The following is a 23,685-nucleotide window of genomic DNA, read 5'->3' as shown; positions in this document are numbered from 1 at the left end:
AAGTCACATGGGTCATTGTGAGTCACACGTGTCATAGTGAGTCACATGGATCACAGAGTCACTCAGGTCACAGTGAGTCACATGGGGTCTCAGAGTCACTCGGGTCACAGTGAGTCACATGAGTCATAGAGTCACTCGAGTCAGAGTGAGTCACATGGATCACACAGTCACATAGGTCATAGAGTCGCGCAGGTCATAGTGAACCACATGGGTCATAGTGAGTCACATGGGTCACAGTGAGTCACACGGGTCACAGTGTCACATGGGTCACAAGAATCACAATGAATGATATTGAGACGTGGCATTCGGTTTGTAAATTATTTTTTACATGTATAATGGATCATTGACGACATATGTGATGCAAACCTCATGGTATTACCTCCGATTGTGGAAAATTAAAAGAAAATCGGTAGACCCAAATAAAACTGGTTTTCAGACCCAGATGAACTGCGACCAAAGTGATCAAAGAAGGACAAATAAAGATGTTGTTATTTGTTAAATAATTGTTTGTATGATTTCATTTAGTTATCGGGTATGTTTGTAAAATAACTTCTAGACATTAGCATGATCTTTAATAAGACTGATTTTTTTTACACTAGTACCATGCTTAAACCTTGGAGAGACAGAAACAGTTTTAGATTGTATGACCCATGTGACTCTCATATGACCCATGTGACCCGAAGACATTTTTGCACTATGTGACCCATATGATCCATGTGACCCGTGACTCATTCACACTAAAAATATACGGTCAAATCTCATTTTTAAAGCTTCAAGATAGTTTATATGGTGTTTTTAATGACAATATGGTGTTTACAAGTTAAATTCGTTAACTTAATTATGAGTTGTTTGAACATTAGGACAAATTGTTCCAAAATGTTCATAAAACATTAGTATCACTTATGGAATACATTTTTATTAGTGATTTGCATTTGAAATTTGAAACGACAATGATTCTAAAGTTGTTATTGATGTTAAAATTAATGATTAACCATCGTATATCCATTCATAGTCATTAATTCGATAAATTCGAATATTGTGACCCATGTGACTCATGTGATCCATGTGATCCGATATTGTTTTCTGGAAATATGCGGGGCCCACGAGGTGAAAAAAATCAAGAAATTAGGGAACATGGGGATCCACACCGAGAATAACTTTTCAGATTCCCGCCGAAATATAAAAACAATTTGAACATGTTTTTTTTCTCATTTGCATGAAATTAAAAATATAAAAAAAATAAAAATTCACTGTGTGGCCCGTGTGACCCGTGACTCAGTCATAATAAAATTTATTAAATAAATTTCATAAGTATTAGAATCAATTTAAATAACGAGTTTACAATAATAATACATAATACCAATACAAAATATATCCATATCCATTTTTTTATGGGCCACTTTGAAAGTCTGTTTTTCTCACATGACGTATATTTTCATTTCTTTTCTTTTCAATTTAGATTTTCGTATTCATCCAAATATTCAAATAAAATTAATCACTTTTTTAATTCCCTCCAGAATAAAAATCATAATATTAATAAAAAATTATTAACATTCAGAAACTAATAAAAATCATTACATCTATGTAAACTATTGTTTCATATGAAAAACAATTATATTTAACGTCCTTTTAAACCTTGAAACACGATAATTTATCTATTAACAAATATATCGACAACTATTTGCTCACAAATCTGTGGTATGTTCCCGTCGCATATCAGTTTGCATAAATTCTTTTATTATGACCCTGTGACCCAACAAAGACTCGATATGAGACGAACTAGCTTTTGAATAGCTCGATCTACATTCTCCTGCAGTCTCGTTTGTCAGTCATATACTTCAATCTTTTGTTCCAAGATCCACTTTAATCGTAACCCAATGACAAACTATCTTGGGGTCTACGAGTGAAGGAATATTCACAATAGTTACAATTACATCATACTTGGTTAACGATTTACTTGACTCTCTAACTGGAAGTTTTCTGGTGAAGTAGTATTTGAGACCTGTGACCTTGTGACTCTGTGTCTAGTGTGACCCTGTGACTAGCGTGACCCTATGACTTCTCTAACCTATATTATTTTGTGACTGTATGAACCTGTGACTCTCATGATCTTGTAATCCATGACTGAATAATAAAAATCATTATTACTCAAAATGCTCGCGTCTTATCCATATGACTCAATGCATCCAAATGACTAATTATGACTAAATATGATCTAAACTGGCCCATGTGATTCATTGTGACCCATAAAACTTGCCAATCAATTACTTGAAAGAAACCCTAACTTTCAAAATAGCTTTACTTGCCAATCTATTTTCAAACCCCAAAACCCTAACTTTCTATTTCGAAATACTCAAACTACAAGTTACTCCAATGATCGTAAATCCAAGACGAGGGTCACAGAAGAAGAAGACGGAGAAGAAGATGAAGACATATCTGTATAGTAGCGAAACTTACCGTTTGTTCTTGTAGATCATTCTCCGACGAGTATAAAATCAAAGACGAAGCTAGAGATGAAGAAAGAGGTAAAACATGGGTACAAATGATTGTGAAGCAATCGGTGTATGATTTGCTGGAAAAATCGCAATCGAAATTGCAAGAGATAGAGAGAGAGTTTTGAAATCGGAGAGAGAGAAGGGAGGTCTGAGAAATCGGGGAGAGAGAACAAAGTTATGAGAGAGAAACGTTTCTTTTACAAAAAATAAAAATTTATTTCCTTTTCTTTTTTTTAAAAAAATTTAAATACAAGGATAACTTGGTCTTTATATTTAATTTACAGAATATTTTTGTCTTTTGAATATTGTAGTTAAAAAAAAAAGATTACTAAGGTATGCTGTAAAGTAGAAATAGTATATTAAGGAAATTATTGATATATTCTCAATTTGTTTTGGCTTTTGTGTTCATAGATTTGATACGGACCATTTCGGTTCTAATCCCGACTATGCCATTTTATCATAGATTTGACACAAATCGTGCTACATCTAACAAGAGACCTAAATCACTTTTATGAGTTTTAAGAAAATACGTAGTTTTGGACACAATTAGGATTTGATTGTTTTTAAGTGTTTCTTTAGGTATGACTGGTTCTACCGCTACCAACCGCAAACGGAATAGTTGCGATTTCTGGCAGACGGTTAAAAAACTAATTGGTTAAACTGCCAAAAAACGCAACCGTAACAAAACTTGAAGAATCAAAACGCCGCTTTTTGTTTGCGTTTCGGCGGCGGTTGATTGCGTTTTAGTCAAAAGACCAAAATATCCTTATTAAAAATTAAAAAGAAACCCTAAGTTCTTCTACGCTCTCTCTCACATCGAACTTAGAGGCTTGATTTCAGGGTAAGCTCTGTATTCGGATCTCGGTCGATTAGGGCTTCTTTCTCCGCCTCAGATCGCCGGAGCTCGTCGAAGCTCACCGGAGCTTGTTATCTTCGTCATTTCTAAGTGTATCTCTGTTTTGTTTTATCCCTTTTCCCCTTTTGTTTTTTCTTCCAGATTTTGTATATATTATTCTCAGTAGAAGGTTCCATCGAAAGATTGGTCTTGTAATTGGTTAGTTTAGGAACGCCCTGTAAATCGCTGCTGAGTCTTGTCCGTGGAGCAATGGCTTTTCCTGGGAATGTTTGCAGAAACATTTCATTGGTTATTGAAAGGGAAGGGATATTGGATGCTCGGTTTTGGGTTCTTTTATCTATTTATTCGCGGTTTTCGAGTACCTTTGTTCAATAACAGAGGTTCTCCACCATTTTCTTCATCTGGGTCATTTTCCTCATTTGATGTCCTTCTGCAATCCCCGATCTTACTCCGTTGGTTTTCATCGGTTCCATCGAAAGATTGGTCTTGTAATTGGTTAGTTTTGTTGTTTCTGCAAATTTTTTGGTATAAATTGTTTGGGGTTGAGATGATTTTGCAAGAAGACCATCAAACTATGAGAGATTCTTTGCTCGCTGATGCATAAATAATTCTTTTCCTGAGCCCTTAGATCGAGATTCTTCGTTTTTTGTCGTGATTGTGTGCTTTTCGGGGGAAAATTTCATAAACTGATGATTAAAACCAAAATTAGACAATTCAAATATATATATATATATATATATATTTTAATATTTTGCCTTATGATAGTATGTGCTAGTAAAAAATATAATATTATCACATGATTATATAATTTTTAGATTTATCAAAAATTATTTTTAATATTTTTGTGATAAAATTATTTTTTAATTAAAAGTAAATTAAATTGATTTTAAAATATTATTTTATAAATTATATAAAATATTTTTTATCAAATGATAAGATTTAATTTATACAAAATATGACATCAATATTTCATTCACTTTAGAACATTTTGTTTCACTAGAAAAATAAATTACTATAATAATCGGTACAACAACATCCTATCATTTTCATATCAACTTGTGCAATAAAATATAACGAATTTGCCTCTTCAATTCATAATATTCAAATACAAACTGAGACAAAATAAATAAATAAATAAAACTACGAAATATTGAGCGTTCATCGTAATTAAATCATATCAATCGGACGGCTGTTGTCGCTTGACCACGTAGACCTACCCAGTGACACCTAATTCAAGTTTTTCATTTTTCTCCTGGTTCAAAGTTGTCCTTTCGTTCAGGCTTTGAGTCGCCCCTCTCTCTCCTCCTCCTCCTCCGCTGCCGTTGCGTTGCCTGCCGCCGTCTTCCCCCGCCGCGGCAGATCGTCGGGGCTCTGGTCTACCTCTCTATCTCCGTTTCTTTTGTTTTTCCCTGTTTCATTTTCCTCGTCTTTGTCTCCGTTTTGTTGTCCGCTAAATGATTCCGTTTTGAATATGTCACTGTTGTTAGATCTGGTTATCTGATATTGATATTGATCGTTGGGTGGAAAAGAATGTGGGGAATTTCGAGGCGTAGCGTCGTCGATGGAGGCTTGTCTGCTTCGGTACGAGGCTTTGCCCTTTTGTTATGTCCATATGTCTTTTTTTTAGTCGATTGTTATTGGAGTTATTGGATTTGAGTTTATATTGATCGAATTGTGTGATTGTGATTGTTCCGATATGGATTTTGACCAGGCTCTCAGAAGGGTGCGATCCGCGTTGGTTTCCTCGAGAAGCTATGCCGCAGCTGTGAAAGAGGTAATGTGTTTACCGGATTTAGCTGCCTTATGATTTTTGTGCTTCACGGATACGGTTCCTCTTTCAGGGAGCCTATGTTTTTCACTTGTTTATTTGCTTCGTAGGATAATTTTAGATGTTCCAGATGAAAAGAAATGATGGTTTCATTGATTTGTGCCTCTTTTGAATTGCGGTGAATCTCATCTGTCCTTTTTCTTTTGGGACGATGTTTGGGGGTTGCCTTCTGAAGCTATAGTTATTTAACAAATCAAACAATCATGGGAATTTGCAATGGCTTAGTAAATGGGTGCATGCGGAAAATGGATGTCATTAGATGCAGTGATACATTGTCATGGAGCAGATGTTAAGGCCTCTTAGTCAGTTTCTCATGGGTTCTGTCAGTGAAAATGTTGAACTAGGAGTTTTCGCACATTTTGGCAATTTGCTTGGTTTAGTCCGAGAAATGCTACTGCCATATGTTGCACTCATGGCATACTTTTAGAATACAACTTGTTTCATTCCTGCTTTTGTCAATCCAGTTGAATGATGAAAGCTTTTTCGGTGAATTAGGATTTAGGAATTTCTCAGAATATTATACTGTAGCTGAAGTTTTTGTTCTCAATATGTTTGTATAGATGACTGTCAGAGATGCTCTAAATTCTGCTATTGACGAAGAAATGTCGGCAGATCCTAAAGTGTTCATCATGGGTGAAGAGGTAAGAATAAGATGAAGAAAATATTTATAATATATTGATCTACCTATTTTATGGTACTAATATTTCATCTTTACATCCTTTTTGTAGGTTGGTCAATACCAAGGTGCATATAAGGTTAGCAATTTGCCAACCAGCTGAAAAATATTTATATTGATTTTATCTTGTTTCAGTCCTGGTCTCTTATGCTGGAGGCCTATTATGTATTTATTTGGATTAGATTACTAAAGGGCTTTTGGAAAAATACGGTCCCGAGAGAGTTCGTGATACGCCTATCACCGAGGTCAGGCTGTCTATACTATTTGTATCCAGTGCAATTGCAATCCTCTGATTCGGTTTTTGCTGAGGTTGGGAATGTTTCTGAATTCTGACAGTCAACTTTTTCACTTTCTAGGCTGGTTTTGCTGGGATTGGAGTTGGCGCTGCCTACTATGGCTTAAAGCCTGTAGTAGAATTTATGACATTTAACTTCTCCATGCAGGTTAGATTTGTTTGATTTGAGATTTGGAATACCACATCTGCTTCTTGCTTTAACAAATTGACATGTTTATAAATCATTACTGTGTTTTAGATCTCAAACTCTGTTGCAAATATATTTCCTGATACATTAAAGTACATTTGACTTTTCCTTGATTATTATTTATGCATGTTTTAACATCTCTGTTGGACATCTTTCAGGCAATTGATCATATAATCAATTCCGCTGCAAAGTCGAATTATATGTCTGCTGGGCAGATATCTGTACCCATTGTTTTCAGAGGACCCAACGGTGCCGCTGCTGGTGTCGGGGCTCAGCATTCCCAGGCAAATATTCATACTAAACTTACTCCTTAACTCCTTATTTTGAATGCTACCTTCTAGTTCTCTGAAACTGATAATGGCATTTCAATGAAACGATCAAGGAACTGCCTTCGGCTTTAACATTGAATCAGTTACCCCATGAATCAGTTACCCCACTGTCACATTCTGATTGAGGTTCTTTGCAGAGACACCTAACTATTTCTGTATTAAGTTTGGTAATGCATACAAGGCCACTATGAGAAAGTCCATCTCGATGTTGACTTTGGGATGTGTATTGCATGGCTAACATGGTCAACTTTGGCGTTCATAAATGATGTGTTTATGGATATGATCTCTTACCTGAATCTCTAGATGTTTATAGGAAATAATCTGATTTTCTACCTTTTACAGTGTTATGCGGCCTGGTATGCTTCATGTCCTGGGTTAAAGGTTCTTTCTCCATATTCATCTGAAGATACCCGTGGCCTTCTTAAAGCTGCCATTAGAGATCCGGATCCTGTTGTCTTCCTTGAAAACGAGCTACTGTAAGTAGTATACCTAATTTTGATTTGCAATAATCTACCATCTGATATTCTCTTTTCCATGTTATTAAAAGCGTTTCCCATTCGTTTGTTTTATCTTTCTGTCAATTCTGTGTTGCAGATATGGTGAATCATTTCCTGTTTCAGAAGAAGCCCTTGATTCAAGTTTTTGTCTTCCCATAGGCAAAGCCAAGGTACCATCACTATAAACTTCCTTCTCAATTTTTCTTTGTTTTTTTTGGTTCTCTTCTAGTGAGAAGTCAGATGCTTTACTCTGCCTTGGGCTATCATAGATTGAACGAGAAGGAAAGGACGTAACAATTACCGCTTTCTCGAAGATGGTTGGTCATGCCCTCAAGGTTTGTGTTTACTCAACGATCGCTGTACGCCTGTACCTTTCTTATCAGTGTTTTAATAACAAAACTGGGGAATCATTGCTGTTTTCTTATTGAATTCAATTATCTGCCTTCGGGGGTAACTTTGCGGTATACAGCTCAAGAGTCATGGATTTGGCCTAGATACTGCTTTGTATGCATGCTTTACTTATCCTTTACAATTTCATACTCTGGTTTTCTATTTTGTTTCTGATACTATTCCCTGATACAACCTATTAGGCAGCTGAGATGCTATCAAAAGAGGGAATAAGTGCCGAGGTATGCAAAAATTCCATCACTTTGCATTTGCTGAATGATCTATGAACTGTGAACTTATTGTAAAAAGAAAGTTCTCTTTTCGTCTTATCACCTCAGGTTATAAATCTCCGCTCGATCCGTCCCCTCGACAGAGCCACCATCAATGCTTCTGTAAGGAAAACTAATAGACTGGTTACAGTAGAAGAAGGTTTCCCTCAACACGGCGTCGGTGCAGAAATCTGGTGAAAACCCATTTCTTCTCCCTCGCCCCATCTTTTTTTGTTTGGCTCTTATCTCGACGCTTCTGTTACTTATTCTCCCTACTCAATCATATGATGTATAATATGTTGTTGTCATCTTTGGTCAGTGCATCGGTTGTTGAAGAGAGTTTCGGGTATTTGGACGCACCGATCGAGAGGATTGCAGGAGCCGACGTCCCCATGCCTTACGCTGCAAATCTTGAGAGAATGGCGGTACCACAGGTGGGTCTTTGGCTCCCAGAAATCGAGTTTTCGTCGATTAGAAAACCCGAGACTAATGGACTCTTTAATCAGTTTAATACAACTAGTAAGCGATTAAGCAATTCAAATGGTAAAACACGGGAGCGGGGTTGAGTGGATAAGGGCTTTACGTGAGCGAGCGTTTTGGTGCAGGTTGAGGACATTGTTCGAGCGGCGGAGAGAGCTTGTTATAGATCCAAGTAACTTATATCTTCTTCACTGCAACACACTTTCTTCAATGGAACATAAAGGGAAAAGAGTGGAAAAAACAGCAAAACATTTGATTCTCTGCTGACTCAAAACCGTTTCCTCGGGGATTTTTGTTTCATGCTACTGGGTTTTTTTTATAACCCTTCGTCGTGGGTTTTTTTTTTCTCTTTATGATTTAAGATTCCTTCGGCAAAATTCTTGGGGATTCTTTCCTCCGGTGTAGTCCAAAATTTTCACGATTGATGAAAACTCTGAATAAAAATAAGGGTTTTGGATATTTGTTTGAAAAAAAACCGGGGTTGACGTTAGGTTTGATTTTGGTTCAAATTCAATTCTTGTCTAGAAGAAGAAAAATTATGGTAAACAATAAAATTGATAAAAGTTGCATATTAAATTACAATTTGTAACTTTTTTAAAGGCTAAATTTTTTATTAAAAAAAACTCTAAAATTGTTGAATTTTTTAAAAAATAGCCCTGTATTTTTAGCGCCGCACAAACATTTGTGACTTGTAACAAAATAATAAGTTTGTAAAAATATACGGTGGATTCACATCCCATCGTGTGTCGCACGGCTCGTGCGGTGGGACGAAGATTTACCTAACGAATGCGTCCAAAAAGTAGTAGATAGGGTTTCCACGTTATCATTCTAAGGTATAGAAAATTAATTTTTTTTCCATTATAATTTCTCCTCGAACTCTGTATCTACTCTTTTCGACCTGTCGTCGGCTCGTCGCATTCTAAGATTCCATCGGAACCGAGTTTTGGCCGATTGGATTCTTAAACTCCTCACGTCCAGACATTTTTCAGTTCTAAAAGTTCCAATTTTCAAAGACAGGAAACTGAGGGTTTGGATTCAGATTTGGGATAGAGAATCTGAATTTGGAAACACATGCATGCAATCATACTTCCAAATTACAAATTTCGGCATAAATGGTCATGAATTTAAAAGTTTTGCTCATATGATTTATTCCGATACGAAACATACAAAATCAAACTAAAAACAGAGTAATCGGATGTAGAATCGGTTTCTTGGGCAACAAGAAACAAATCATTTGTCGTGCTGAAGCAAACCAGTGCCTTTGAACTTATCCTCCATCAAGCCATCGATCCTTGCCGCCATCTCGGGAGTCAGATAATTCTGCCAATCCCCGACTTTCGCCTTCCTGAAATAGGCGCTGTTCGCGTAAACAGCCGGGCGATCCTCTCTATCTTTCTCCCCTTTGTTCGCCTCCAGGTTCTTCAAAGTCTCGAAACTGCACAGATTCACCACTTTCTCCACGACCGTATTCTCCTCTTCATCTGCCGTGAATCCATACCCCATGAACTCGGCCAATCTCTTCACGTAAGGCACAGGGTTCGCCCTCATTTCTTCGTATTTAAGGAACATAATCCTCTTCGGATTCTCTTCGTACGCCTTCCAATACCCTAAAACATGGTCAAGATAAGGACCGTACATCGACATGCCCTTGCAATACAAATCAAAAGCCTCGTCAAGATCAGCGACCGGACCATCTTGTGACCTCTCCTTGTGGAGGAACGTCCACATGGAAGTGAAAGTGTCTTTAGGGTCTCTCCATATGTAAACCATCTTGCAACCCGAGTTAGTGATCGACTCGGGTAACAAACCGTAAGGAATATGGGTCGCGAAGAGCGTGTTTCCTTTGTCTTTGATCACATCGACTTGGGGGAAAAAGGGGAAATCGATCTCAACGTAAGGGACAAACTCGTGAGGGTTACGTTTGAGGAGAGGATTGGAGGAATCGTCGTAACGAGAGCGGTCAAGCAACTCAAGGATCAAATGAAACGATTCTCCAAAGGCGGCAAATAAATCGATGAGTTCGATGGCGTAAGTTAGGGCTTTAAGCCAAGTAGTTCCGGTTTTGGGGAAGATGCAGACGAGGAAATCTTCGGGACGCGCCTTGAAGTTTTCTTGGGCGTGAAGTAAGCCTTCGAGAAGGTGTTGCTGCCACCAGAAACCGCCGAACTCGATCAGATTCTCCTTGGGTCTCCATCCTTTCTGGTGATGGAGCTTGGCGATGGTGTCTTGGTACCTCTTCTGGTTCTTCTCGAACTCCGTAGGTGCCGTGTCGGTCACGGTTGCTGTCGCGGTCGTGTCGTTTAGGGTTTTGTCGGGTTCCATGGGAAACGATGGAAAGGTTTTTGGGGGTTTGATGAATCAGATGAGTGAGGCTTGTTCAGTAGGAGTGCGTGTGTATATAACGCAAGCATATGGATGAGTGGTGATGGATGGTCGGACAAAGATATGTGTGGGGCCCATCACATAATGATAAAGATTTTCTTGTTTATTTATTGTATACTGATTTGGTAGGTATGAAATTTATACTCGATTTAAATTTAATCAACGTAGTATAACTGTACCAAAGGAATTTAGAATAAAATCGGAATCGAAATCTTTTTAGAAAATAAATATTTTTTATATCAATGAAAACTAAATGAAAATAACTAAATCAAATTCGAAATGTACACTTATTATTGATTATGGAATTTCATAGCTTATAGATTTTGATTTCGATATGTTTATAACTTTTTATGATATTTTCTCGGAATATTTAAAATTGTGAGAATAACGCTAGGTTGGTGATGCAGCAATAATAAACGTGTTAGATATGATCTGAATGTTGCTGGTTTGGTGGGGCGTTTCCCTACGATGGTTGCAAAAAGTGTAAATTGTAGATCTGCATTTGTTTTTTCCTTTCTATTTAATTGTATATCTATTTTTCAATTCAATTTAAATTCTATTTACAATATCAATTTACTATTATAAATAAATTCCAAATTTAGTTTCAAAATGAATGAACTAATATATATATAATTTGTAAATAAAGAAATTTATTTGAATCTATAGATAGTTAAAGTTTAAAAATATTTTTAAAAAATAAAGAAGATTTATTTATATAAAAACGATACAGAACATTGTATACCATTACACAAAATTATAAAACTTTAAAACCAAATTAGAACGGAAAACTATTTTGAAACCGTAACGTGTAGAAAAATATGAATTACACAGAAAAAAGTGACTATTACAAGATTTCATAAATAACAAAAGAATTGTACAGTTTTTAAACATCATTCAAAATAAATAATTTCTAATCCAAAAACTAAACTTCCCCTTTAGTCTACTAGGTACATTTGGACCCTCTCTAATGTGAGATTTTTTTTTTTGTCCTCTCATCCGTTATTTTGTTTAAGATAACATCTTTAATATCATAATTTTGTAGTTTGTAAAATTTTCACGTGAATATTGAACTCAAGGGATTTTAAAATTTTCTTAAAATGGAAATATCACTGTCAAAGTTATAATCTTCAAGGATTAAAAAAAAAGAGAACAATGAGAAAACATCCAAATGAAAATTGGAAGAAAAAAAAATCTATTTTTACCATATTCCATTTGAGAAAACAACGATTATATCGACTGATATGTTTGGAATTGGAGGTAATCTATAAATACAAAAGTGTAATATCAAATGCTATCTACAAATTTGAAGTCTAAACAGCAATATAGTGATGGTAAATGTAACCTCAAGTTGCCAAGATGAGCACTTCCCGTGTAAAGGAAGGAAATAATATTGTTATTATTTTTAGTATCAATCCCTGATTCTTTGCTGTATTTGTTTCTTCAATCATCTCCTCATGCGTGTATATATGTCTTGTAAATCACATAATGCAATATACAGAAAACTATTTTCCCAATCTCTCGCTCATGGTATCAGACGCCTTGGTTTAACGACAACATCCTATCTCTTTTTTTTTTTTTTCCAAATCCCTGATTTCCAGAGAACCTAATCGGACATGTCCTCCGACGGCACATCCTCCGCTGGCATTCACCCTGCTGCTCCGACAGCAACCGATCCCAATGTCGCTGCCCCCACTGATGCCGCTGCAACCGACACCGTTCGACCATACGATCCCGACAACACGGCGTCTTCGTTGATCAATATCAACGTGACGAACGTCTCCAAGCTTTCCGCTGCCAACTACATCACCTGGAGCCTCCAAGTTCGATCACTCCTTCAAGGATACAACCTTGAATCATTCCTAGACGCCAACAGCACTGTCTCGCCGACGATCACCGTCGACAACGTGATCAACCCCAACCCGGCGTACACGTCTTGGTTTCGTCAAGACAAGCTGCTATTCTCAGCCCTTCTTGGCTCGATCTCTGTCTCCTGTCAAGCTCTCATTGTAAGGGCGACAACCACAAGTGAAGCATGGACAATACTAGCGTCCACATACGGCAGATCCAGTCGGGGACATATCAAGCAACTCAAGGATCAAATGAAACGATTCTCCAAAGGCGGCAAATCAATCGATGAGTTCATGCACTTCTTCAAGACAAAGGGAGATGAGCTAGCTCTCCTCGGAAAGCCATTAGATCATGAAGATCTAATCGATCTTGTCATCGCCGACCTCGGTGAAGAATACCGTGCTGTCAAAGATGCTGTAAATGCCCGAGATCTACCAATCTCGTTTGTGGAGCTTCACGAACGACTTCTCAATCATGAATCTGTGACAGGTTATAAATCTCCGCTCGGTAAGCCCTATCTCGGAAAATGTTAGCTATGCGGGACACAAGGCCACAGTGCCAAGCGATGCCATCTCTTTCGCTCCCCTGCTGCTGCTCCGATCGGACCGCCGAACCCGCCGGCATCATGGCAGCCGCGTGCTCATCACACGAGTGTTGCTGTTGCACCTTCGTCTCCGACTTGGCTTCTTGACTCGGGGGCATCGCATCATATCACATCAGACTTGCACAATATCTCCCTCCATGAGCCGTACTCCGGTGGTGACGAAGTAGAGCTTGGTGACGGATCCTCCCATCCGATCACACACACGGGTTCCTTATCATTCTCCTCAACCTCTCGTCCTTTATCACTCACTAATATATTATGTGTCCCTTCATTACGTCGAAACCTCATATCTGTCCATCAACTTTGCACCACTAATCGTGTTTCCGTTGAATTTTACCCTTTTCACTTTCAGGTAAAGGATCTCGCAACGGGGGAGCGGCTCACCACGGGAATGCTTAAGGATGGCGTCTATGAGTGGCCTCCCGACCCTAGTTCTGTGTCCTCTTCGTCCTTTTCCGTTTTTTCTACTATTAAGACCACTTCTGCGGATTGGCATTCTAGGCTTGACCATCCCTCTTTCGATGTTCTTAGTAAGGTCATTCATCAATTTTCTTTGCCTTTGTCTTCTAATAAACACAAACACCTTCAGTGTACGCCGTGTTCCATGAATAAAACTCATAAACATCCTTTTTCGGAGTCTTCACTTACATCATCTCGTCCTTTAGAAATCATATTTTCGGATATTTGGACGTCTCCCGTTTCTTCTTTTGATGGTTTCAAATACTATGTCATATTTGTCGACCATTTTACGAGATACACATGGTTTTACCCATTACAACGAAAATCTCAAGTTCTTGAAATTTTTCCTCGGTTTAAATCCCTCGTTGAAAACCGTTTTCACCATCGTGTTCAAACTCTTTATTCCGACAATGGTGGCGAGTATATTGCCCTAAGATCTTTTCTTTCGGAACACGGCATTCAACACCTCACCACTCCTCCTCATACCCCCGAGCATAACGGAATTTCGGAACGTAAACACCGGCACATTATGGAAACGGGATTAACCCTCCTCACCCATGCATCCATGCCGTTATCCCATTGGACGTTTGCGTTTCCGACAGCCGTTTATCTCATAAACCGTCTTCCAACCAAAGTCCTAGAACATCAATCTCCCTACCAAGCCTTGTTTGGATCGTCACCGACATATACCACATTAAGAACATTTGGTTGTCTATGCTTTCCATGGCTTCGGCCATATTCTCACCATAAACTCGAACCTCGGTCATTGTCTTGTGTTTTCGTGGGTTACTCTTTGACTCAACATGCCTTTCTATGTCTAAACCCACGAACATCTCGTGTCTTTGTGTCTCGCCATGTCACCTTTGTCGAGTCCAGATTTCCGTTCTCCTCTCTCTCGGTACCTCTCTTGGACTCAAACGCTTCAGTCGAACCCACACAATCTATGTCACCATCTCATACACTAGTTCCAGTTGGTCCACTCATAGCACCATCTCCCGCTGCCGTGACCTCGTCTGCAGCTCCTCTACCGACACCACTCTCGGCCACCTCTTCTCAATCACAGTCACCCTATCCCACGCCGCCACCACCGTCACCCGTTCCCTCGCCAAACCATCTCCCTACATCAACAACCGACGCCACTCACATCCCGAACACCCCAGAACCCACCATCACCGAAACCATCGACACACCACCCTCAAATCCGCCTCCGTCTCCACCAAAACACAGCCACCCGATGACCACCCGTTCCAAAAATCAAATCACCAAACCAAATACCAAATACATAAATACCTTAACTTCCAAATCAAGTGATGATACCGAACCCACGTGTGTCACTCAAGCTCTCAAATCACCACGTTGGAGACAAGCCATGACGGAGGAATTTGATGCTCTTGTGAAAAACGGGACTTGGATTTTGGTTCCACCAGATGCCTCTTATAACATTGTGGGATGTACGTCTCATGGTTCCACCATGACGGAGGAATTTGATGCCTCTTATAACATCGTCCTCTCAACGACCCGGTGTAGATTATCACGACACATTCAGTCCGGTAGTGAAACCGGCAACTGTACGTCTCATCCTCAGCCTTGCTGTCACTCGTGGATGGTCTCTACGACAACTTGACGTTAACAACGCCTTCCTCCAAGGCCACCTCAGTGAAGATGTCTACATGACCCAACCTCCCGGTTATGTTGATTGTGATCGACCATCGCATGTGTGCAAGCTACACAAAGCTATCTATGGGCTCAAGCAAGCACCCCGGGCATGGTACACGGAGCTTCGGAATTTTCTCGTTGCCACGGGATTTGTCAATTCCCTGGCCGACACGTCGCTGTTTGTTCTCCGGGATGCTGACGTCGTTATATATCTTCTTGTCTACGTTGATGATATTGTCATCACCGGAAACAATGCCGTCCGATGTCAAGACATCATTACCATGCTCGGCAGTCGCTTCTCGATCAAAGACCTTGGCCGCCTCTCCTTCTTCCTCGGAGTCGAAGTGTCACACTCAACCGATGGTATCTATCTTACACAACGCCGATACATAATTGATCTCCTAAAGCGGACCAACATGTTCCACTCCAAACCGGTCTCCACTCCGATGTCGTCGACCACGTCTCTCACTTTGACGTCGGGGCAGCCTCTTGATGACCCAACCGAGTACCGCAACATTGTCGGGAGCTTGCAATATCTTCATTTCACAAGACCCTACATCGCATTCGCCGTCAACAAGCTGTCTCAGTTCATGCACAAACCAACAACGGACCATTGGCAAGGGGTCAAGAGAGTATTACGGTACCTCGTCGGCTCCTCTTCTCTCGGCCTATTCTTGACTTCCCAGAACTCTCCCACGTTACATGCCTGTTCCGACGCAGATTGGGGTGGAAATCGGGATGATTATACGTCCACAAGTGCCCACATTGTGTACTACGGCAAACACCCGATCTCTTGGTCTTCGAAGAAGCAAAGAACTGCGGCTAGATCATCCACAGAAGCCGAATACAAATCTGTTGCATCAACGGCCTCCGAAATTCGCTGGCTTTCATCTCTTTTCTCCGAGCTTGGAATCACACCTTCATCCTCGCCGGTAAACTTCTGTGAAAATGTCGGTGCGACGTACCTATGTGCTAATCCTGTTTTTCATTCTCGTATGAAGCATGTCGCGATTGACTATCACTTCATCCGTGGTCTTGTTCGTGATGGTCATCTCCGCGTGTCTCATATCTCCTCGGTTGATCAACTCGCTGACACTCTCACAAAGCCTCTACCCCGAGCTCGGTTTGACTTGTTGCGGGTCAAGATTGGTCTCGCACACGATCCTCATCTTGCGGGGGCGTAAAGGAAGGAAATAATATTGTTATTATTTTTAGTATCAATCCCTGATTCTTTGCTGTATTTGTTTCTTCAATCATCTCCTCATGCGTGTATATATGTCTTGTAAATCACATAATGCAATATACAGAAAACTATTTTCCCAATCTCTCGCTCACCGTGTACAAGTACGGTTTGACAAAAAAAAAAAGAATTTAGTGACGATTTTTTTAATTATTAAATCAAAATTCTTAGTTTACTGGTTAAACCAAGTGGAACATAATCTGGATACGATGAATTAGGGGTGGGCGAACGGTTCGGTTCGGGTTATTCGGTCACGGTTAATTCGGGTTCGGTTAATTCGGGTTATAAAAATTCATAACCAAACGGTTATATAATTTTATTCGGTTCGGTTCGATTCGGTCGGGTTTTACCTATTCAAAATAATAACCAAAATATACCCAAACAAAGGTTCGGTTCGGTTATAATATTAAAAATATGTTTCAACTCATTCATAAGAACAATCATATAATATAAAAAAACATATCCTAATCCTCTTAATATAAAAAACAACAAAATCTTCATTCATATCATCCTTTGATATAATAAAAATCCAAATACAAAAACTCCATAGCTAAATCTTCTCACGATCAAATCTTCATATCGTCAACCTTAAAAATAATAGAATATTGATTAAACACTTAAAATTTATTATAATAAATATAAAACTACTTTCAATATAAAAAAAAGTACCATAATCGACTTCATCTTCATCTTCCTACCCAATACCAAATCACTTTGTCCCGATGATTTCCGAAATTATATACAAATAAAGAACAATCATTAGGTTATAAAATCATATATTAGTGATAATATTTTTATAAAATAAATTAACAATATTAAACAAATACCTTCAGCCAATGCAAACATAAAGTCATCTTCAGCGATCATATCACCGAAGTTACGCTTTTCATCAGAAACAAGTGGAAACATCAACCAATTTTGCCCAAGAATCAATGCCTCAACCATATCAGGAGTTAAACAACTGCGACATTGGTCTAGAATACGACCACCTGTACTAAACGCGGACTCCGATGAAACAGTAGAGACCAGAAATGCTAATAAATCTCTCGCCATTTCCGCTAAGATTGGAAATTTACTATTAGTCATCTTCCACCATGACAAAACATCAAACTTCAAACCTAAATTATTAGGTTTCACCACTTCAACTTTTTCTATCAAATAAATATCCAACTCATTCGGTGAGTCCTCAACAACTCCTTTATCCATCATCATTTGACTAAATGAAGCAAACGGATCATCATCTTGTCCAAAAATCATGTCGATATCAACATCATGTCTTGACAATTCTGATGACTTTTTATTACTTCCTCCTCCCCTTTTCTATTTGGTGTTTTATAACTATACCACTCATAATAGGAGTCAAACAATCTATGCATCACAACAAGAACATTATTCTTCATCTCAACACTTTTAACACTGTCTTTCCCATACATCTTGTCAAAACAATGGGTTACAAAGCTCATCTTACTTCTCGGATCAAACACTGATGCAACAATCAATAACTTATTGATCTTTTATGTTCCCTCCCAATACTTGTCAAACTTGAATTTCATGCTCTTTGCCATCTTGCTCATTTCGTGATCGGGAGTGTTCACCAACGATGATAGAACCGATTCAACCTTTATGATCTCATTGTAACAACTACTAGAAGTAACCTTTGTTGTTGCCGAAAATGCCAATGTCGATTCATAGAAAATCTTCAAAAAATGTATCAATCGACGCGCATTTTCCCAATCATTTTCTGAAGGAGGACCAATCCTTTTCTTCCCAATTCTAGCTTCATCATCTTCGCCAAAATAGTCTTCATAAAGTTTATCTTCCATTTCCATTCGTTTGAATGCTTCCTTATACTTCAAAGCTGAAGATAATATCAGAAACGTTGAATTCCAACGTGTCGTACAATCCAAAACAACATTTCCTCTACTAAAATTGTTACTCCCAACTCGACTTTTGAATGCTTGCAGTCTTGAATCAGATGATCTCACATACTTAACAGCATTACGAATAGCAACCACAGAATCACCCATATCCGACAAGCCCTCTTTAACAATCAAATTAAGAATATGTGCTCCACACCGCATATGCATAAACTCACCATTCAATACAAGGGTATCGTGATTCCAAGTCTGCAATCTATTTTTTAAAAGCTTCAGAGCACTATTATTCGCACTAGCACTATCAACGGTAATAGCGAATACCTTCTCGATACCCCATTGCATCAAACATTTAACAAATTCTCTAGCAATTGTCTCTCCTTTATGATTCGAAATAGGGCTGAAACTGAGAATCTTTCTATGCAAACGCCAATTCTTATCGATAAAGTGCCCGATGATAACCATGTAACTCATGGTTGTGATGGAAGTCCAAATATCGGTAGTAAAGGAAACCCTTTGCTTGTTCTCATTCACCAAATTCTTCAAAGAAACTTTCTCGTTCAAGAAGAACTCATAAACATCTCTTGTTACTGTTCTTCTTGAAGGAATCGTGAATGAAGGGCACATGGCATTGCAGAAACGTCTAAATCCCAAAGACTCAACAACTGTAAAAGGATATTCATCCATTATAATCATCTGTACAAGTGCCCTTCTGCAACCCTCTTGACTAAAACCAACAGCAACAAGTTTAGATTCTCCTCCGCCAGACTCATCTTTCTGCAAAGTTTTCTGGAATCCGATTTCCTTACAATCCTTATACTTCTTGCAAGTATTCAAAATATGACTTCTTAGACTACTAGTACCGACTGCTGAAGACCCATTCAATATAACACCACAATAATTGCAAGAACATTTCTGTGGGTTATCCACAAGCTTAGTGAAATGATTCCATACCTCTGATCTCACAGGAACGATTCTCTTTGATTTCGGAGGTGCATCAGGATTTGAGGATGGTTCTTTCCTCTTATCTCCAACCGTTTCTACAATATTAGCCAATTCTGAGCTCGAACCATCCATCTGTCAAAATGAAGAATAACCAGAAATCAAAACATTCAGTAAACTTAAAATCATACAACATTCAACCTAAAAAAGAAAACAGCCCACGACAATCACAGAAGATAAAAGGCAGAAGAACAAGAGCGAAGAATCGACATAAGTATATAACATACAGAAGACAAAAGACCAAAGACAGAAGAGCGAAGAATCAACATAAGTATATAACATATATCCACTCAATGATCAGAAAATTTCGTAACTTTATTTATTTATTTATATATATATATATATATATATATACATACATACACCACTCAACCTCATATGCATAGAAATTAGAAAGTTTCGTAACTTTACCAACATCACCAAAAAATATAATAAACAAAAAGAAATCAGAAAAGAACAAAAATTACTTAAAAAATTGAACAAATCCATGACGAATGAGAAGGAAACAGAAGAACCCACATAGATCTCTTATACAGAGGTAGAGAGTAGAGAAAATAAAGTGAGGAGAGATACCTTAATCAACCACAAGCAGAGGAGTTGAAGAAAGGCAACGAAGGAGATGAAAGTTTCAGACTATGGCAACGAAGAAGAAAGTGTCGGGAGGGGACATCTGGAAGAAGGCTCAGAAGAAAAAAATTAAAAGCGCTTAGGAAACACTAATACCTTATTATCTTTTATTTTTATTTCGGTTATTTCGGTTAACCGATCTTATTCGGTTATTTAACCGAACCGAACCGAACCGTTTGGTTATACAACATTAGTAAGCAATCGGTTATAACGGTTATAACCGAACCGAACCGAAATACACTTATTCGGTTCGGTTCGGTTAATAACCGATATAACCGAACCGATTGCCCAACGCTACGATGAATCATACAAGAATTATGTATTTAAATTTAAAGAAATGCCTGAAATGTTAGAGATGATGGATCATTGTTTTATCTCCTCGCAAATCATTCTTCAATAATTGAATAATTGAATAGTACGACGGGAAATATCCCCATTAACTTATTGAATTATTCTCCATTTTAAAAAATTAAGGCCAAACTTATTAACCTTTGGGATCAATTAGTGTGTCCCACTTATCAAACTTAATGCCTTAAATACCACTATTTATACGTATTGCTTTCTTATTTCTTAAAAAAAATAGAATCATAAATGTTAGTGCAACTATTTGCACATATGTTTTTTGGTTGTTAAGTGGTTATTGCAGGTTCAACAAACTTGAGAGATTTTAGGAGAAGAATCCGGCGAGATAGAGCTCACGCAAATCTGAGGTACAACTGACGAGTTTCAGATAAAGTCAAAGACTAAGAGATTGAGATGGACTCAATGTCAACCACTTGGAGAGATTTTAGAGAAAGCAATCTGAAGAGATAGAGCCACGAAGCTTGGATTTGACTTGAAGATATGAAGATAGAATCAAAGCTAAGAAGATTTGAGGAGATTTAAGATAGAGACAATCTTGGAGATAAAGTCAAAGACTTGAAGAGATAGAGATAAAGATGAGATCTTGGAGATAGAGATGAAATCGAAGAGGATCAAGGAGAAGTCTATCAAATCAATTCGTAGAGATCTAAGGCGAACTGGAGGAGCCTATATAAAGGAGACACAAGTTGCAGATCAGTTCTCACGGAGAGCAAAGCATATTTGACTAAAAGAGTCTTTTTATTGGTGAGTGATAACTCATTTTTTAGTGAGTGTGTGTCTGAGGAAGAGACCGATGGGGCAAATATCTTTCTTCTGGTGAATGTTTGGGCGTGGATCTGAGGGGGAGACCTCATGGAAAAATCTCCGTTCCTTTGGTGAGCGTTTAAGTTTTGGTAAGGTTTTTGATCGGTAGAATTCATTGTGAGAGTGGGTGTTGAGTAGCTCTAACAAAAAGTGAGTTGTACTTGACTTTTTCTCAAATGAATAGAACTAATTAGTTTTTCCCTTTACTCTTTGAGGGTCCGGTTTTTGAAATCGAAGAGGATCAAGGAGAAGTCTATCAAATCAATTCGTAGAGATCTAAGGCGAACTGGAGGAGCCTATATAAAGGAGACACAAGTTGCAGATCAGTTCTCACGGAGAGCAAAGCATATTTGACTAAAAGAGTCTTTTTATTGGTGAGTGATAACTCATTTTTTAGTGAGTGTGTGTCTGAGGAAGAGACCGATGGGGCAAATATCTTTCTTCTGGTGAATGTTTGGGCGTGGATCTGAGGGGGAGACCTCATGGAAAAATCTCCGTTCCTTTGGTGAGCGTTTAAGTTTTGGTAAGGTTTTTGATCGGTAGAATTCATTGTGAGAGTGGGTGTTGAGTAGCTCTAACAAAAAGTGAGTTGTACTTGACTTTTTCTCGAGTGAATAGAACTGGTTAGTTTTTCCTTTACTCTTTGAGGGTCTGGTTTTTTCAATAAAAGATGAGAAAGAATGGAGTGAATAAGTCGTGCAGAAGATTTGGAAAAAAAAAAGTGCAAGGGAAAATCAAGGAAAAACACCAAAAATTATACATCTTAAGCAATAGATTTCAAAGTGGAGTTTTCTTAGGATCCTTTTCTTCATTCTTGTTAATCTTTTACTTTTATTGAATGGTTGATTTTTTATTGATAGAGATGATGTTTGAAATTGAATACGCATGAGATTTGAATAAAAAAAAAATGTTAAAATATTATCAGACATGTGTTGGAAGAACAATGATATTTTATTATGTTACCGGTAATAAGTTGTTGAGTTTAAGAAAGTGTAGTTCTTTACAAGATAGAGGGGTGAGATATGAATTTTTAGGTTCAAATTTTACTCAAAATCGGGTATATAAAGCTAATGTTATGATATTTTGAAAAAAAATATATATCAATATGAAGAAAATAACAATTTTTAATATATTTATTCTAGGTTAAGAAATTCTTAAATTTTTTATGAATAATAAAAGTGGTTAGAAATCATGTATGTGAATTTTAATGAATTGTATGACCTTATTTTCGATTATATATTGTGGATTTTTTTTGGACAGTAGTAGATATATATGCATATTTTCTTGTAGAATCCTAGACATGGAATATTCATGGTAGATAAGTATTTTCTATCAAGTAAAAGATATCATTTAACATTTTAGTAACTAAAACGAAATAAAAGCTAATTTTAAAAACATGAGAATGAATGTTAAAGTTAACCATGTTAAGTAACGAATAAAGATCATCCACTTACTGACGAATATGCTATGATAAAATAAAGTATGCTTGATGATCATCTACCCTTGGTTGGTTATCATACATACGATATGAAATAACATACTAGTGCATTATGTTAGAACACATTAGAATATTTTCAGACACTACGGGATCCAACCATATAGATTAAATTGATTATGGAAAATAAATGTTAATAAAAAAGAAGAAATTTTGAAACAAAAAAATCATATTCGTGCATTATTTCAGAATACATTAGTAGCTATTAGTTAACATTCACAATATAAAAGACATTTCATGCCCTGCATATTTGTATGTATAGATAAATCAAAGTGAGAGAGTGAATCAAATATGCGAGATAATCAAATGAAATTTTTAAGAGGATAGATTCATTTTATAATTGTGTTTGATATATTTCGACCGTTCAAATTAGTAAGAGTCATGAGGATTAAAGATTGATAGAGTCTAGAATATTACACTCAGTTAGTGTTGTAGGCTCATCCCATTATACTTATTTTTTTTTTAAAGAATGGAGAAATTACAAGAACACAAGTAAGCGTTTTCGAAGTTTCAAGTCAATAACTATACTTTGAGTTAAAAATAAATCATAGTGATTATCCGTGACAATCTTTAATTTATATTTTGTGTTAAGACTTGTTTTATGTTAAAAATAATGTGTTTATATCTTTTTAATGTTTTATGGGACCGATCGATTATACCGTTGCAGTTATGGCTGACAGCGTTTTCAAAACGTTTGATAGCGATAATAAATGATTAATACTGATGGTTGATAAGTTGATGTTGGCACCGATTGTAGATAAGTGCGATTAAAAATGAATGGTTCGTTACGGTTGTAGTTGCGGTTACATTTTGATATAAATTATCAAAAAAGATATTATTTTAAAATATTTTTTTATAATAATTATAATTAAATTTCCAATATCATTTGATAAAAATTATTTACTAAATTTATAATAATTAAATAATAAATTTTAAATATAAATATTATCAATTTTTATATAAAAATATAATTTTATTATAAAAATTAACAACCGCTCCATTTGCGGATAGACGGCGCAACACGTCTGGACA

General features: G+C 37.4%; 3 protein-coding genes across 3 annotated transcripts; 2 read left to right on the top strand and 1 right to left on the bottom strand.

Moving 5' to 3' along the window:
* Nucleotides 1–4,601: 4,601 nt before the first annotated feature.
* On the top strand, nt 4,602–8,758 carry LOC104808262 (pyruvate dehydrogenase E1 component subunit beta-1, mitochondrial). Its single transcript, XM_010533913.2, has 15 exons — nt 4,602–4,725; nt 4,839–4,932; nt 5,063–5,125; nt 5,740–5,820; nt 5,908–5,934; nt 6,038–6,100; nt 6,212–6,298; nt 6,496–6,621; nt 7,009–7,142; nt 7,261–7,333; nt 7,433–7,498; nt 7,754–7,792; nt 7,889–8,013; nt 8,139–8,253; nt 8,425–8,758. The coding sequence occupies exons 2-15, from the start codon at nt 4,882–4,884 to the stop codon at nt 8,473–8,475; spliced, it is 1,101 nt and encodes a 366-aa protein (XP_010532215.1). The 5' UTR covers nt 4,602–4,725; nt 4,839–4,881; the 3' UTR covers nt 8,476–8,758.
* Nucleotides 8,759–9,355: 597 nt separating this feature from the next.
* Nucleotides 9,356–10,680, bottom strand: LOC104808261 (cytosolic sulfotransferase 18-like). Its single transcript, XM_010533912.2, has 2 exons — nt 10,321–10,680; nt 9,356–10,263 (listed from the first exon to the last, which is right to left on the bottom strand). Exons 1-2 carry the CDS (start codon nt 10,619–10,621, stop codon nt 9,530–9,532), a joined length of 1,035 nt encoding a protein of 344 aa, XP_010532214.1. The 5' UTR covers nt 10,622–10,680; the 3' UTR covers nt 9,356–9,529.
* Nucleotides 10,681–12,294: 1,614 nt separating this feature from the next.
* On the top strand, nt 12,295–13,532 carry LOC109116472. Its single transcript, XM_019201940.1, has 2 exons — nt 12,295–13,036; nt 13,486–13,532. The coding sequence occupies exons 1-2, from the start codon at nt 12,295–12,297 to the stop codon at nt 13,530–13,532; spliced, it is 789 nt and encodes a 262-aa protein (XP_019057485.1).
* The last annotated feature ends 10,153 nt before the right edge of the window (nt 13,533–23,685 follow it).

This window comes from Tarenaya hassleriana, unplaced genomic scaffold, assembly GCF_000463585.1.
Source record: "Tarenaya hassleriana unplaced genomic scaffold, ASM46358v1 Cleome14, whole genome shotgun sequence".
Classification (NCBI taxonomy): domain Eukaryota; kingdom Viridiplantae; phylum Streptophyta; class Magnoliopsida; order Brassicales; family Cleomaceae; genus Tarenaya; species Tarenaya hassleriana.
This window is presented reverse-complemented; position numbering and strand designations above follow the sequence as displayed.

Coding starts and splice junctions, on each gene's coding strand:
- LOC109116472 (XM_019201940.1), top strand. CDS start 12,295: ATGTCCTCCGACGGCACATCCTCCGCTGGCATTCACCCTGCTGCTCCG. Junction 13,037..13,485: donor AGGTTATAAATCTCCGCTCG/GTAAGCCCTATC, acceptor TTTCACTTTCAG/GTAAAGGATCTCGCAACGGG.
- LOC104808262 (XM_010533913.2), top strand. CDS start 4,882: ATGTGGGGAATTTCGAGGCGTAGCGTCGTCGATGGAGGCTTGTCTGCT. Junction 5,935..6,037: donor AATACCAAGGTGCATATAAG/GTTAGCAATTTG, acceptor TATTTGGATTAG/ATTACTAAAGGGCTTTTGGA. Junction 6,101..6,211: donor GTGATACGCCTATCACCGAG/GTCAGGCTGTCT, acceptor TTCACTTTCTAG/GCTGGTTTTGCTGGGATTGG.
- LOC104808261 (XM_010533912.2), bottom strand. CDS start 10,621: ATGGAACCCGACAAAACCCTAAACGACACGACCGCGACAGCAACCGTG. Junction 10,264..10,320: donor AGCCCTAACTTACGCCATCG/AACTCATCGATT, acceptor TCCTTGAGTTGC/TTGACCGCTCTCGTTACGAC.